At 37.9% G+C, this 15,911-nt stretch overlaps 1 protein-coding gene and 2 long non-coding RNA genes across 11 annotated transcripts in view; 1 reads left to right on the top strand and 2 right to left on the bottom strand.

Moving 5' to 3' along the window:
- LOC124214403 (uncharacterized) overlaps positions 1-15,911 on the bottom strand; it is a 77,288-nt gene that overhangs the window by 21,275 nt on the left and 40,102 nt on the right. The window lies entirely within an intron of this gene.
- Positions 10,172-15,053, top strand: LOC124214354 (uncharacterized). Of its 6 annotated transcripts, none has more exons than XM_046616637.2 (7): positions 10,172-10,258; positions 11,952-12,217; positions 12,334-12,573; positions 12,627-12,715; positions 13,306-13,698; positions 13,941-14,071; positions 14,731-15,051. In XM_046616637.2, exons 3-7 carry the CDS (start codon positions 12,336-12,338, stop codon positions 14,795-14,797), a joined length of 918 nt encoding a protein of 305 aa, XP_046472593.1. In that variant the 5' UTR covers positions 10,172-10,258; positions 11,952-12,217; positions 12,334-12,335; the 3' UTR covers positions 14,798-15,051. The 6 variants fall into 6 exon arrangements, with proteins under 6 accessions (XP_046472593.1, XP_046472596.1, XP_046472589.1 ...); XM_046616633.2 differs by lacking the exon at positions 10,172-10,258 and adding an exon at positions 10,982-11,289; XM_046616631.2 differs by lacking the exon at positions 10,172-10,258 and adding an exon at positions 11,354-11,951 and having other exon boundaries at positions 12,050-12,217.
- On the bottom strand, positions 12,394-14,707 carry LOC138191000 (uncharacterized). 2 transcript variants are annotated; one of them, XR_011177199.1, is made up of 2 exons: positions 13,755-14,707; positions 12,394-13,648 (listed from the first exon to the last, which is right to left on the bottom strand). It is a non-coding gene; the product is annotated as an uncharacterized lncRNA (long non-coding RNA). The 2 variants fall into 2 exon arrangements; XR_011177200.1 differs by having other exon boundaries at positions 12,394-13,129.

Genomic DNA, 15,911 nt, shown 5'->3' with positions numbered 1-15,911 from the left:
CCGAATGACAAATGATATCATTAGAAGAATTATGTTTTTGAATAACTTTAATATTCAATCTCAATGCAAAAGATTTTTGTAATAACAAATTCCATTACCTGTTTCAACCATTGAATTCTTGACTCGATAAAACATTTAATAAAACAGGCTTAATTTATTTTGATATAAAAATTTCGTATATTTGAAACAAAGCGATTACGATGCGTTGAATCAAATTCTTAGGCATTTCCATCACACATTTATTTGACACAAAATTCACATTATTGCTAGGAACTCGCGTCGTGTTATTTTGAATAAATTGATAGTCAGCATGATCATTCAAAGGCTTGATTAGGTTCACAAATATTTCGTCCGTCAATAGTATTTTGTCGAATTAAGTAAGTATTGTGTTCGCTGCATTTGACTGTAGCATCAAACCAATATCACTTGACTCAAATAATCATTCCCTTCCGTGTGGATATTAGCTTATTACATTCCACTCTTAATGTTACAAGACTTAAAACGGTGATCTTGAATTCCACGATCTACTACATCCCCTCCTATAGGTCCATCGTAATAGTATATTGTGTGATAAGGGACGGAAGTTGCGATCGCCAACTTTTGGCCCGAGTCACACACGATAGTTTTTATAAAAAGTGAATGAAACGTGGTGGGGCCTTGCACGGTCGTGTTGCGGGACGCGAGTGGCCCATTTCTTCTCCCTAGGGACGAAAGTGATCTCCCAAGGAGCAAAAATTATGCAATTGTGAACTGCGTATGCGCGAACCCATCTTTACAACACTGAGATGAAATTGGCTACTTCCGTCCCGCTAAACTGCTAAGCAAAGCCCCACTTTTCATGCACCTGAGATAAAAAAAAGTGATTTTACTCGTTACTTCCGTTTGGAATCAATAACTGACATGCAATTATTTGCAACGCCAATTCTTTTAGCTACCAGAATCTTGCCCGACGTTCGACTACAGATAGAGGAGACCGGTCTAAACGAGGCACTTTTCAAATTTTCGTTGTCAGAATTGCTCTTGTCCAATGATAATAATTAGCTACAATCTTATCTCGAAGAGTAAATCTTCCACTACCAATGCCCATTGTTAGATCTTCTCAACTTTTGGTAGGTTAACCATACCATATTTATGTAATAATCAACTATTATGCCCCAATGTGCCCTGTATTCGGCGTTAGTTGGCGCGTTTATAACAAATCGATACCTACGGACAGAAACAGCTTATCTCATCAGTTAATCGTAAGTTAGAAACAGCTTATCTCATCATTTACGTTAGAAACGGCTTAAGTGGCAAATTTACACATTTTGAGATAAATAACTCAATATATTCCTTGCACTTTCCGCAACAGTTTTTGAAATTTTCAACTTCCGGAAATAAACGTTGATTGAATCAAAGCTAAGAAACCAACTAGTGTACCTGAGAATCGCAAGTTCGTCCTGTGATCAAAAATAGGCTGATAGCATAATTAGTTCAGAATTTGACGGTAGCTGATTAATTACTCAAATGTCATAACCACTGCTAAACACGGCTTGGATCAAAAGATACAACCAGTGCGCCAATTTACCTTTGCGCGAATTAGCCCCAGTCTCCCATATCCATAATATTGATCCTCATACTAGTTCATGTCTGTGCGTAAGCAATGACATGACGCAACCAGAATTCGCGCGGAGTTCCACCCTGCTAGAAACCCTGAATGCATGATCAAGGGTTAATGGTAACAGACTTCAACCGCAGATATAGAGATGTTATCAATTTGATATTGCAGTATGTATATCCAATGTGTCCAATTAATGTTCCTGCAGATCTTTTTGTCACTTGCAAGAGTCTACGAAAGTCTAATCACGCATCGGATCGTAAGATCAGTTTTTGCAGAATGGAATATGCGCGGGACGCTGGATACCAACATGACTATCCTGACCTTCACCATCTCCAACTTATTAATCGCCATTTCTCGAATAGTACAAAAAATGATAAGAGTCATATCATTTAGAATATCATCTAAGTGTAACATCCCAAGAAAATCGAATTCTGAAAAATCACGTCTCATTGTAAGGAAGAAAAATCGTTTGCATTATCATTTTATAAATCTTGTCGTGTAAAACGTGTCCTAATTGATAATGAGTGAATTATTTCTAAGCATATGTTACTGATCGGATGAAAAGAGGTAAATTTAAGAATAGTCGTGTGGAGCACATCGTGCGAAAAATGTAGCTTCAACTGCACTTCAAAATTGTTTGCATTTGTTCTGACAACGACGTTTCTCCGTTGGCATGTGTTTTATGGACCATGAATTAATATGAGCCTATCGCTCGAGAATTCCATCGGAAGAAGCATTTTCCGATAAATTCGAAATATCTAATTTTAGTCTGTTCCGGTATTGCTTCAGTGGCACAAATTATATGGAACTGCTCACGTATTGTGTCGGTACTTGTGTGCCCAGACTTCGGAAACACGTGACTAGGGTTGACTGCCAGCTGGTCGTGATACTCGAAATAAACTCAATTATTAACTGACGCAGCTCTTGCAGAGACAAGCCAGATTATTTCAGCTACAAACTTGGGACCGCAAAGTCCTGCCACTCAAAGCCACCCAAATTACGTCCACGGATAACTTAACATGGAGGTAGGCACTTTGATATACAGGGTGGCCCTTTTAATCGCCCCAGGCTAATATTTCGAAAGCTTGAAGAGATACAAGGAAAAGATTGATACAAAACCTTGAGGGTGTCGAGGGGAAAAGATAATGCTGACACAAGTTGATTTGTGATTGCGCCACTTTTTAACAGACTTTTTGAGTACTTCGTGATTTTAAACAGGGAACACGTATTTTGACTATGACGCGATGACGGGCTGATGACCGCTTTGCTGGACAAATTAAAAACGTAAAAAAAAAAATATTAATTGTTAAAAATTTTCAAAATTTTCGGGAAGTAGTGTACTTGGCCATTTTTTTCTGAGGCAAGGCATTAATCCCCAAAGTTTCATTCTTGGATATGTCTTCAAAATCCAGTATTACCCGATCATAATTGAAATATGTGTTCGCTACCTAAAATCACGAAGCACTCGAAAATCACAGAAGTGGCGCAATCCACAAACCAACGCACATCAGCATCATCTTCTCCGTTCGCAGCCTCTCAAGTTTTCTATCAAACTTTTTCTCGTACCACTTCTAGTTACCAGGATATTCGCCTGGAGCAATTGAAAAAGACCACCCTGTATGCAAAAAAGAGCGGGGAACCTCGCAAACACAATATTGTTACGAAGGGTGATTTCTTTATTTAGAAACCTCCGGCGCGTAACACTTGTTAACCATAAGGGTAACGATTTACCGAGTCGACGACAATCATGAACCTCTCTCTCTAACAAATGGCTGACGGTGTCAGATTCAAATGTGATCGTTAATAACAATAAGCAATTTGGAAATTATTGAAAATGACAGTCTGTAACACACTCTATGGGTCACGATATGCTATGATGAAACACCTTTTCGCGGCTACGCCACAGCGTCGTTGAACTTATCCGTTACCCGAAATAACAATCTAGTCCTTTTTCCTTGTTTTTGGGCTTGAGTAACGTTTGACTCATGTTTGCACAAAATTTACTACGTTACAGCCCGTCGTCAAAAATGGAGTTGGCAATCTCTTTTTTCTTCAAAGCCCCGCAACGGTTTGCATCCAATGTATAATTTGCATGGAACATGGTACGTAAATTTCCCAATGTGATTCTACCAAAGATTTTATAATTAATAAAATACGTCAGTGGATAATTTTTCGTGGTCACTATTATAAGATCGTCCATTGCTTATACACGCTATGCGGCACTCTATATCTACAACTATAAAATATGCTGCTGTATTAACCCTATTTTGTCACTCTGGGTGACTTTCACCCCGAACATTTTTCAAACTCCTCGCAGTGTCTCAGTCGTGGTAATTTTGATTGGGTAAACTGAGAGAGCTTTTTCACAGTAGACTGTTATTCTTGCTTTGTAAACGTAGATTTTATCTAGTCCCACTTCGAAACTGGCTCAATGACGTCAAACACTGTGTATTTTTCAAATCTTGTACCGAAAACAACCAGCTTTTGAAAATTGACCGAAGACTGCGTAAACAAAGATTGAAATATGCAATTGCGTTAAATAAGAACTACCCAGTTCTTCACTTACGACAGTGCCAGCTATACCGGGAGTCAATTTTTATCTCACAGTTTCCTCTTATTCTACTCCATGCGCCAAAGAAAGCTTTAATATGAAGAATATAGCATTTAAATTCAGCGTATGCACCAACATTATTTTACCGCACTGTTCGGAAATAAACCACTTTACGCACACTCAGAGTTTTCAAAATCAAAATTTTTAAACACTTTTTACAGAAAAAACATTCAACATATTTCGTAAATGATTTGTTTGCTTCAGTATAGGACACCATCTTCTTTCACGTAGAAGCGCTCGAGGAGGAAAACTCAATGTGTTCATGTGGAGGCCAAAGTAAAGCCATTTCAGCAATAAAAACTTTTCCCCAATTCATTGTGAAATTACCCCTGTATTTCAGCCCTGATGCCTGGGCTACAGTTTGTTCCGCTGAGATAGCATTCCAGAGTAGCATGCAACACTTACATTACCTGTCATCGCGGATTTCATTCAATTCGGTATTTGTAGAGTGCTAAGCGCGCTGTGACTAGCGTTATCTGATTGTATACATGAGATTCACCGCGTACTGAGTAGGTACTGAGGAAAGAATGGACTCAATTGTCGATCCCACCCTATCGAAAATGAATAACAGGGACATGAATTGAAGTTAAAATGGAGCGCAGCAACACTGCTGGAACTATAAAGTAAACGGCATGTATCACAAAATATGCTACTGAATAAGAGTAGTGGAAAACGCTTACCGTCCTTTTTTCAAGTTATTCAAATATTGCTACAACAGAATAGTTTTCTTCGAGTTCAAATAAAACATAGAAATTATATATTTGACAATCCCGTCCTTCGATCTTATCAGGCATATTCCTATTCGCTTGGCTAAGAGCTTTGGTTCAAAAGATTTCATCTATAATTCTCTTATAGCTTCAAAACAGGTGCAGAAAATATGCGAGCTTCAAAGCTAACGTACTTTCTACGTATTAGTTACCAGGTAACAACAAAAGCTTCCTCATGGAAAATGAATTAGACAAAACTCGAAAGGGTTCGGAAGTTTCTCCATAGGTTGGGCTTCAGTTTTTGAACGGCAGGAAGCGGACAATCCTGCAGACAAAAGTCGGGAATAATTGTAACCTGAAACATTTAGAAATCAAGTGAAAAAATACAACTCACTGTCGATATGAAGCTATACTAGCTATTGTGTATTTGAGATACATTCAAAAACCAAAATAATTATGCAACAGATGTGTTGAATGGAAGCCAAGATTGGAACTTCGTTCCATGGACCGTCTAAAGAATCATTTCGTTGAATATTGACATGGGTTTGCTATCGCTTCGGTGAGGTAGTTGGGACGGGCCAGATTAGTACTAAATATAGGTTTATCTCGATCCAATTATTCAGACAACAATAGATCAGCAGTGCTGTACGTAGAGTCCCGGAGCTTCAGGTTCAATTTAATCCTATGGAATTGAATTCTGGCCAGAGACAGTTGAAAACGTTAATTCAATAACCGCTGAATCGGAGCCAATGGAGAATCGATACACGGTCAATGGAGCATTGAATGCATATAAAACGTTTGCACTTTTGATGAAATATGCTGTAAGGATTTCTAGAAGTATAACGAAAAAAACGACACTTGCCGGCAGATAGGCAACGGAAGTTACATCTGGGATATTTACTTGGTGTAGATGTTAGTTGGGTTATCTTTCTGCCGGCGAAGCCTTCGTTCGTATCGTTAAAACCCATTGCAAAACATTATTACCTGAATCAAGCTGGGTGATGAAGTAACCAAAGAGTGGTAGAACTTTGGAGATTTCCTCCACGTTTGTTGGTAACACAATTTTTTCGCAGTGCTCTATCGAGATAGAAAAGCAAACATATTTCCATTGTTTCATGTTATTGTAATCAATGCTACCACTCTTGCTAGTCAGCTTCCTTTTCAACATTTGTTTTTGTTGCTGTGGTAATAGAAAGGCGTGTAAGTTCTCGGATAAGAAAGACGAAGGGAAAACTTCTAACTAGGAATAGGTACTCTCTCCTCAAACCAGTGCAATTCTTAATTCCCAGAACGTTTTGGACTTTCCAGAAAAACGTGTTACCTTTCGAAAAAAATTATTGCAAAATTAAATGGGAAAAACTACGAAAGAGAGTTGTTTTGGAACTAGAATCAGTTAGACAACGAGAAGTGTTACAGTTGCGAATAGATTTTTTTCAATGCTACTATTATTACGTCAACGCTACGAACTGCAGACTTGTCGTAAGACTTTCGTCTTTGAATTTTATCGGTGTTGTCATTCCTCTATCCGGTGTGTAATTTTTACAAAATTAATTCTTCACGTTCTTTTTCATTTAATTGGCAAGCATATGTTGGGAATTCATTTCGCTTTGTCATAAACGAATTCTTTATATTCATGAGAGTGCTTAGAAGAATTAAGGTCAAGTCTGGAGCTAGAATAACGAAAAATTGACAAACATCTGAGAAAACTTAAATTTAGACACGTACAGAATATATTACGAGATCAAATTGTGTCCCTATATAGTGGAAATAAAAATTTATCGTGCACTCTTAAGAGGATTTCGAACCTGCGTTGAATACGGTAAATCATAATTTACAATTTTTTCGTTTTTTAACTGATTTAAATGATAGGGCTTCCCTCGTGGGGGAAAAAAAAACCCAAATGGACTGCCGAATTCACGGCGAAATTAACCCCCAACTTTGAGGGATATATTAGTACTTTTTAATTGATAGTTTACCCTAAATTTCCGGATCAATCTTCAAATTCAGGGTTGATCCTTACGGAAAAGCCCCCAAATTAACCCCTGAATTTACACTAAATTTAAAGCGGTACATTTGTATTCCCGAACGGACGGTTTGCCTCAAAATTCAGGGCCAACCCCCAAGTAGAAGTTTACCTGCAAATTGAGGATTTATTCTTCGAGCTTTCTGCTTCCTGTATGATTTGAGTGCAGACAATACACACGTGATTTTTAGTCATTGAGAATATATACTTCGCCATACATTACCATTTTTGTGTACGCGAATGTATATTTATACACCGTAGGTTGTCAATAATGAATTAAGGCGAATAACTGTTATTTGTTTGTTTATTAGAGGATGTAAAGGTAAAGTAAATTTTAAAGTAAAATAATGACGCACAGTAAAGATTGTCGCATCTATTGTCTGCTTCTTTCCTAACCATTACGCCGGGTAAATTAGTTGAAGAAGATATACAGCGAGAGATAAAATATAAGATTGACATATCTTCTGAAACAAAATAAATTTCGGGGTAGGTATCACCTTAAACCATTGACGTTTGACCCACGATGTTTTAAGCTAATACGTAATTTACCATTTTAATTTAAGGGTTTACCCTAAACGAGAGTCAGGCATGATCCTCAGAGTCGAGAATAACCGGCAATTTCGATGGTACACCCTCTAATTTCGTATAGCATACGTCACAAAAAAAATTCGGTGAAAAACCAGAGTACAATTTTTGTTCGCAACGCGATACATCGCGAAAAATCCATGATATGAGAGTAGTCAAGTCCTCTGTTTTCGTATTGAGATACAAGAGTTTCCCAAACTCGAACAAAATTTTCGGAGGTCACTGTGATGTTTTTTATGCGTGATTCCCCGAGAAAGTGGGCAATTTGATACACAGTAGTCGTATCGATGCTCCTCCAGTCGCGACTTGGGATGCTGCAGCGATTAGAGCAGTCGGTGCAGGTGCAGGCGTTAGTGATCAAGTACATCGAACATCGCTCCTTCCAACATCTCATCGAGTCGAGTTGATCGTGATTTTAAGAGAAATTAGAAACATAGTTTTAATAGAAACAATGTGTCTACAACGTCAGCCGATCATTTTCCGGCCACTGTTAACACAGAAAACAAAAAAATGTTTTGCAGGACATTTCATTTTCTCATTGCGCTGTTTTACAGTTAATTTCCTTTAATTTCATTCCTTTATAATAATATAGTACACCCAGCGAACAGGTTAATGTTGCTATTCCCAGAAGATTTAGTATTGTTAGTTGACTATACTTTTACCACATTTTCTTGTAATTAGAACTATATTTCAACATTACTGTGACGATACTTGTTGTACAATAAATTCCTAGTAACTATAAAAAATGAGATTTCTCTCAGTGCGTGTTAATTACAAAAAGACTTTTGCAAATCCAACGCTATGATTTATAATGTATTAGTCGAGAATTTGTGTGAAGTTTACTATAAAATCTGTTGAGGAATGAATAATTTTATAACCACATAAGATTCCAACTGTTTGTCAATAAGTATCTCTCCTTGTACTGTTTCCCGAAAATGGATATGCTATAGATATTCACCGACGTATAACTCGATGAGTGTCAAATCTTGAGACGAGATCCTCATAAACCCACAGAATTCCTCGGAGATTAGAGCGCTGCAGCGCTGCCGGGGACAAGACGTCTTGCGATTATCGCCAAGCGACGTTCCCGCCAGAGAAGTGTAAATATCATGATTTCTCAAGGGTGGTCCTTCGACTTTTGGCTTCCAATTACCCAAGGAAATAGGAAGGGCTAAGTTTCTACTCTAGATGTTTATTAGATAACGGTCTAGTGCACCAGTGCCGAAGGGTTTCTCTCACGATCAGCTTGTCGAGTAACCCGAACATTGCCCGTTGGGCTGGGCTGAGCTCGAAAATAAGCTCCTTCCAAAATCGATCAGACCTGTTCTCGAACCCGAGTATATGGCTAACTGGCGCGAAGGGCGGTCCAGGGGATCGGAACGGGCAACGCGGAGGGTTCATTGAAGATCCCCGCTGCCCTCGCTTTTCTATTTTACACGTACGTAATGCGTATACTTTTTGCTTTTATCCTCGATAATAACACAGCCTCATGAAAAAAAGTGTCTTGTCCAGCGGACTGGACCACCATACCAATATGTGTTGGACATGCTGAATCCGAATCCAGTGTCGGAATTGCTCCAGCACTACCAGAACAAGACACTTTGTGTGGCTGTGTAATGCATGTACCTACTTATGTACATATACGTGATACATCTATACTTTGAGTATCCCGCAGACCGACGATTTGTGAATTATTTCCATTTGCGAATTTTTTGTTTAAACCTTTTCAAGCAATTGAAAATATACGGAAATTGAAGCAGACTACTAGAAAACTCATCATGCGAGCACATTTCACTAGAAAATTAACCAAATTGCCTCAGTAACGCATTTCACAATAAAATCGTTTAAATTCTGTTAGTAACGTTGTTGAATGTAAACAGCATCTGGAAACGGTGAATGCCAGTAGGCAAGATATTCTAAACTCAGATTCATATTGATTATAGGTCAAGAATCCTTAAACGATATTTTCGTTACCTAATATTTTAGAAAATATAAATATACGAAACATATTATTTCCCATGTCTACAATATATACATATATACGATAAAACCATATTAACTGTCTACCGAATCTTAATATTCCGTCTATACATACCGGTTTTTCGGTATTGCGAGATTTAGCGAACCTTCAATATTTCCATATTAATTAACCAATATTACGATATTATGGTATATACCGGGATCGCGATATTTCAGTATCGCTATTGACAAATGATTCCCACATCGATACATTTCTAGGACGAAGATACCGAAAAAAATCTGGTATATCAACAGGCGCACACCCCTACTTATTACCCTCATTGTTTCAATCGCTTGTCTATATAGTTTTGTGTAATAAAATAAATGAGTTGACGGCAACGATCATACGTTTTCTATAACACGAACTCAATAAATCAGCTAAAAATTTTCGTAACACATAATCTTCTTCTACAGTGAAAAGCACGATTTTCCACTATTCATTACTCTAAATAACCTTACACATTTGAATACATCGCAAACTGCTGTTGTAATAGTACTACGCATGCGTCACTAGAGAGAGAAGGAAGATCGGTTGTTACGAGCGCCCAATTTTCTTCATTCTGTCCTTATACCTGTATGGGAAGTATCCCTTTTACTTCCTGGCATGCATTAAGCCGACCCTCAATCGGCCCGAGAAAGAGAAGTCTGGTGCGGGCAGGTTAGTTGTGTTATTCTGACTTGACTGTTTCATAGCATCATGGAGCCTCCAGAACGTAAGTTGAATATACTGTAGGTACATAACATGCAGATATAGACACTGAACAGCTAATTTTGTCCCTAGTCGATTTCGGTTGCGTTCCGAAATGAACTCCCAGTGCTGTCAACTATCTTTTATCTCTTTTGCGCTGCCGAGTTCGTGAGTAGCTCGTGAGCCGACTACCTCTGCCTTTGTCCTAGGGAGTTTTTAACGCTATCAGCTAGTTTCGGAACGCACCCTTCGTTGACAATGGAGTCAGCCCGTAGCGCCACCGCCGGCTGGCCGTAACCCATTTGAAATTTGTATCGTTGAATTCTGTTATACTTACGAAGATTGAGCCTGTTTCGCGGCCGGCTGTCGGTGATACGTGGACTGATCCCATTGCCAACGTAATCGAATAGGTAGAAAATTAGATGTTTCAAAATTCGTGTTCACATGTAAACAGCAAAATACATAAGGTTTCCTCAAGGGAGCTCGAGACCTGCCTTGAAAGAAGGAGGCCAATTACACCCGTATTCATAGTCCTTCCTTGAGGAACAAGGATTCCTTGTTCCTCATTTCACGTTTCATAGACTTTCCTCGACAGAACAAGGAGCCATATTGGCCTCCTTCTTTCAAGGTAGGTCTCGAGCTTCCTTGAGGAAACCTTCGGCACTGCGATTGGCTGGTTCGTTTCATGTAGCCAACGCTTACGCTTGTGCTTGGCGTCTATGCACTTATGACCCGTATGACGCGAATCACAACCAGTCTACAGGTTAACTTCTTTGAGGTTATACGCTCTCATCAACCGACGCAACTTGACAATGAGAGCTAAGCAGTTCGAGTTAGATTTAAATATAGCCGAGTTGGGCTTCGATCAGCAGTTTTACCACCATAAGCAATCATATATCCCTAAATATGTCTTCCTTCTGGAAGGGAGAGCCAAGTTGTGACCATGAAACGAGGACGCCTCTGAGATTCAAGGAAGCCTTCATCAAGGCGTCCTTTATCCTTGAGATAACGAGGGACTATGAATACGGGTGTAACTGTACTTTGGGACAAGCCGAGGTGTGATACAAATATATAAACTTATTTTGTCGTACATCGACGCGCATTGTCATTTTCTTGGGTTTCGTATTCACGAGCGTTTTGATCGTATATATACCCGTTTTTGTTTGATTTTACTTACCTAGAGTTAAATATACACATGCCTTAGTTCTAATTTGTGGTTCTAATCGAGACCGACTTAAATTTCCATTTGATATACTATTAAAGCTGTTACGTATACTTTTAAATCTGTTCCCACGATATTTGTCAAAATTCGTAAATCCGTAAATTAACCATTTAAAATGCCATTTCGACCGGTAGTGACGTAATTCAATCGCCAGGTCTAGATTTCCCACAGTCCAATTGTAATTGTAGTCGGTGAATCTAGAATATTTTTAGTGAGAAACGAAATCAATCTAGTGGAGCATCTGGCAATACTGCGTCAACGGCACATGCCACTTGTCGCAACCATGTCGACTCTCTTATCACAACATATTACTCGAGTGTTGAAAGTTATTATGCGAGATAGTCGCTATGTATAAGACAAATGCGTTAGGACCACTGATATATAGGTGTACTAACCAAACTACACTATTTTTTTCTCACCGCCTAGTACAGAGTACTGTACGAAACATAGATCAGCGAGCATTCCAGTATATTGAGTTCAATGGTTCAATTTCCAGGTAATATAGTTTAATGTATACGCTGCACAGCAGTTTGTGATCCTTATTATAATCTCCCTGGTTTCAACTGTCACCGATTGCCCAAACGGAATTGATAGGCCGTATATCCTTGCTGTATACGCATGAGGCAAGTTGAATCTGGCCGCACGAGGATGCATATAATATGTGGACGGTAATACGAGGCTCGGCAAACTGCCTCGGGAGTAGGCGGCGTGAATATGATCCAGCGCGAATTTTAGAACCCTAGCCACACACATTGAATATCAGTGAGCAAAATTTCAGAACAATAAAGTTAATTTACTAGTCTAAAGATGAGGAAGAGTAGTTGTGATATTGACACAAGCAATTAAGTACGTATGTCATTAGCTGAACTATGTTGCAGATATGAATTGGACCCAGAAAGAGTGTTTACAAGTAATAAACGAGTATCGTAAAAGAAAAGTTCTTTGGAACCCGCGCGATCCGCTTTATTATAACAAAATAACAAAGGAAGATGCTTGGACAGAAATTGCTGTAAAATGTGGCAGGAGTACTGAAGAATTGAAAAAAAAAATAGAGAGTCTCAAAAGCACATACAGGCGTGAAAAGACGCGAGCAAGAAAACGCTATAAAACAGGAAAAGGTAACGAGACGTTTCTCGAAGTTACATTTGCTTGAAAGTATTCAATTTTACAGGGCGAAGTGAGATTCATCAACCGCAATGGTTTGCTTACACGAGTCTACAATTTCTGGACAGTAAAAATATACCCTACAAGACTCTAAATGTAAGTGTTTCTATTGAAAAAGATCCTGATTTAATTTCAAATATTGTTAGGCTAAAGATGTATAGAATGAATGTTTGTCCAAGCATATTCGTTTCGCCACAATACCATACCAGCTTTACAAAAGAATCTTATCAATTCATCTCTTATTTCTCGAGTACTATGTTTTCTTCTGAAAGGTACATTTCCCAAAGGTATAATAAATTTCAAGGCCTCCTGGCTGTTTCACCATGTCCTATCGGCGAACATGAAATTGTAATCAGCATCCACTGCAGTCATTAAGACAGTATTGAACTGGGATTTTCAATTGAGAAAATAGTTTCCACTGAGTATTGTTGTTCGTCGATAGTTTGAGAAATTTTTAGTATTATCAAAAGTGGCAAGAATTTCCATTCCAGCTTCTGGATTGGACGGCATCTGAAAATGTTGATAAATGAAAACTAAGTGCTTGTGTGAGAATAAATATTCAAGGAGGTGACAATTTTGAGAAACTATGAACAAAGATTGGGAAATTATATAAAGCAACTCCGACAGAATGCATAAATAATAGGTGTACAATTAGTTATTTGTTTTTTTCTTGATGTGGTTTCTAGAATGTGCAAAACATGTTTGATGAAATACCAACAGAGCATTTTAACAGCGAAAGTCTTGATGACAGTAACAACATAGGAAACCAGTTCAAAAACGAACAGATCGAATCAGAAAACTTGCAGGCATCGGATGCCGAAGAAGCATTAAACGCTGAGAAAACAGAGTTCAGTACTCTGAGAACCCGAGTACTGAAAAGAAATAACATTGATCAAGACCAAAGAAATGCAGAGGCGTTTGATTACCTACGACAAGTACCTGCAAGATCTGACCAGTTGAAAGATGAATGTAGTCTCTTTGGTGATTATATTGCGGCAAAACTACGCAAATTCGATGATCGATCACGTGCTATTGCAGAACACAGAATTAGTAACACCTTATTCGAATTGGAGATGAATGTAAGTTAGCATATTGAAACTTGAATAAATTATTCTTATATATCTTTATAACTTACACTTATTCATGTAAACCGTACAATCCAACCTCTTAATAAGAACGCCAGAGCCCCTGAGGTGTAGAGTTTTTCACGAATTCGAATACCTCCACCATATGTGTGCTCCTGACTCACAGGCTCTCACAGGCTGAGCGCATTTATTGAGAGGTTCGCATGCTAGTAATTTGGGTTTTGACGTTGAGTCAGTGCGGGAGATGTGCGCGAGCGAGAAACTGGGGAAGCGTTCGTAATGCGGGTGATCTTATTGAGATGTCGGACTGTGACTATGCTCCTGTCATTCACAGCAATTTTCCCCAATATACAGTTGAAATGCAGCAGTAAGTACAAAAAATCAACGCAATGACTATGAAATACAATATTAATATTCTTAGTTCTGACATTCATCGTTCTGCATCATCCAGTCTGGTAATTTAAGATAGCAGCTCAGTTTTGTTCAATCATTAAGACTACATCGCTTCTGCTTCTACCACTAAATCTCACTGTATCAATTAGAACAGTCAATGCTTTTTTAAAGCTATCTATATGTAGAACGATTCTACATAACCAGTATTTGTTGTATATTTTTATTTACCTTGGTGTAATCTTGAAACTGTTTCAAGTACAAGTTATTTCAATACTTTAAAAAGATATTGTCAAGTAAAGGAATTGTTAGTTCCAAAAAAACGTAAAGTTATTGCCAATCGTTCATCAGTCGGGACTATTTGTCAAATGATATTTTATATGATACTAAAATCTTGTGCCAACGTCCTTAGTGAAGTTTGTAAATCCAACTGCATCTTCTGATTGCGGCAAGTAATTTAGCAACACGGTGTTAGTTGCATTTTTTTTTTGCCGATTTCTTTTTAATATATAACTACGTTGTCCACCAGCACCGTCGACTTCTCATTTTTCCTCTGTTCGTAATTAACTTGCACAAACTACGCTAACAATAAGGTTGTCATATGACATTTCCATTCTGCTCATTCCGCATAACTAGGAACTTATGGATGGACGGAGCAGTGTTGGCAACCCTGAAAATGGTGCCTATCATACGAGGGACGTAATTTCATCGTATTTCAGTAAAGATTATCGTATTGTGGTTTATATTAAAATATTATATTGACGATGCACAGCATATTTCAATTTTTATTATCACGACCGTATATTGCACCGATTATGCGATGTATTTTTCATTTTACGATCTTTTCTCGCGTCAATCACCCGCATGGCGCCAAAATTAGCATACTCCAACATCTTTTTAAAATCAAAGTAGATCCAGTTTCAATAAATCAGTTGTTTATTACCCTGAATATTAAAATAAATAAATATATGAGAAATTCTATGTCAAGTCGACCAATGATTTTCCCTTATCATTTTTGATTCGCTTTACGATTTTTCAGACGATTCTACAGTCGCAAAAAAGCACTCCAGAATTATTTATCGATTTTTCCCTCCATCCGTTAATTTTCTATGATTATTCAAACCCATCTCAAAATTGGCATTTTTTAAAAACATGAAAAAATTCTGAAAAATCTTATTTTTCGATCCGATCATTCTGATACCCGTTCCACGACGGAACGATTTTTTTCTTATATTTTGTTTAGCACTTTAAACATTTTGAACAATCGAAACACCATATTCTAATATTTCCAAAATTGTAAAAAGATCATTAAAACTTCTGTTTTCAATTCTGAATTTTTTAACGCAAGGCCGCAGTTTTAAGTAAAATTTGCTCTTTTATTCTCTTCGTGTATCTAAGAATTATTGTAAATGCTATAGGATGATTGAGAGATGGCCAAAGTTTCAAAATCATTTTTTTTTTCAACTCTGCTTCCTCGACCAACTCTACCGTAAAATCAAACATAGTGTATTACTCCGAATGAATTGGTCACAATGTGTTATTGATGAGCTATGAACTTACACATTAAACATTCAATGGGGTATACTTTCGAAAACGAAAATGAATATGAAAATATGCAATTTTGCTTCTTCACTGGAGAAAATGTTGTCACAAACTTACGTAGAAATCTATGAGATTTGCTCCGATGAAATCGAATGACAATTTTACCGCTCTTATAAAACAATTTTCCCGGGTCACGCGATTGTTACGTAATGCAACTGTAATGTAACGTTAATCGTTTACTTTTGCCCCGCCCCCCTCCGCCAATTCGCGTTACG

The sequence above is a fragment of the Neodiprion pinetum genome, chromosome 1, assembly GCF_021155775.2.
Source record: "Neodiprion pinetum isolate iyNeoPine1 chromosome 1, iyNeoPine1.2, whole genome shotgun sequence".
Taxonomy (NCBI): domain Eukaryota; kingdom Metazoa; phylum Arthropoda; class Insecta; order Hymenoptera; family Diprionidae; genus Neodiprion; species Neodiprion pinetum.
Note: the sequence above shows the minus strand (reverse complement) of the source record. Positions and strands in the feature narration are given on the sequence as shown.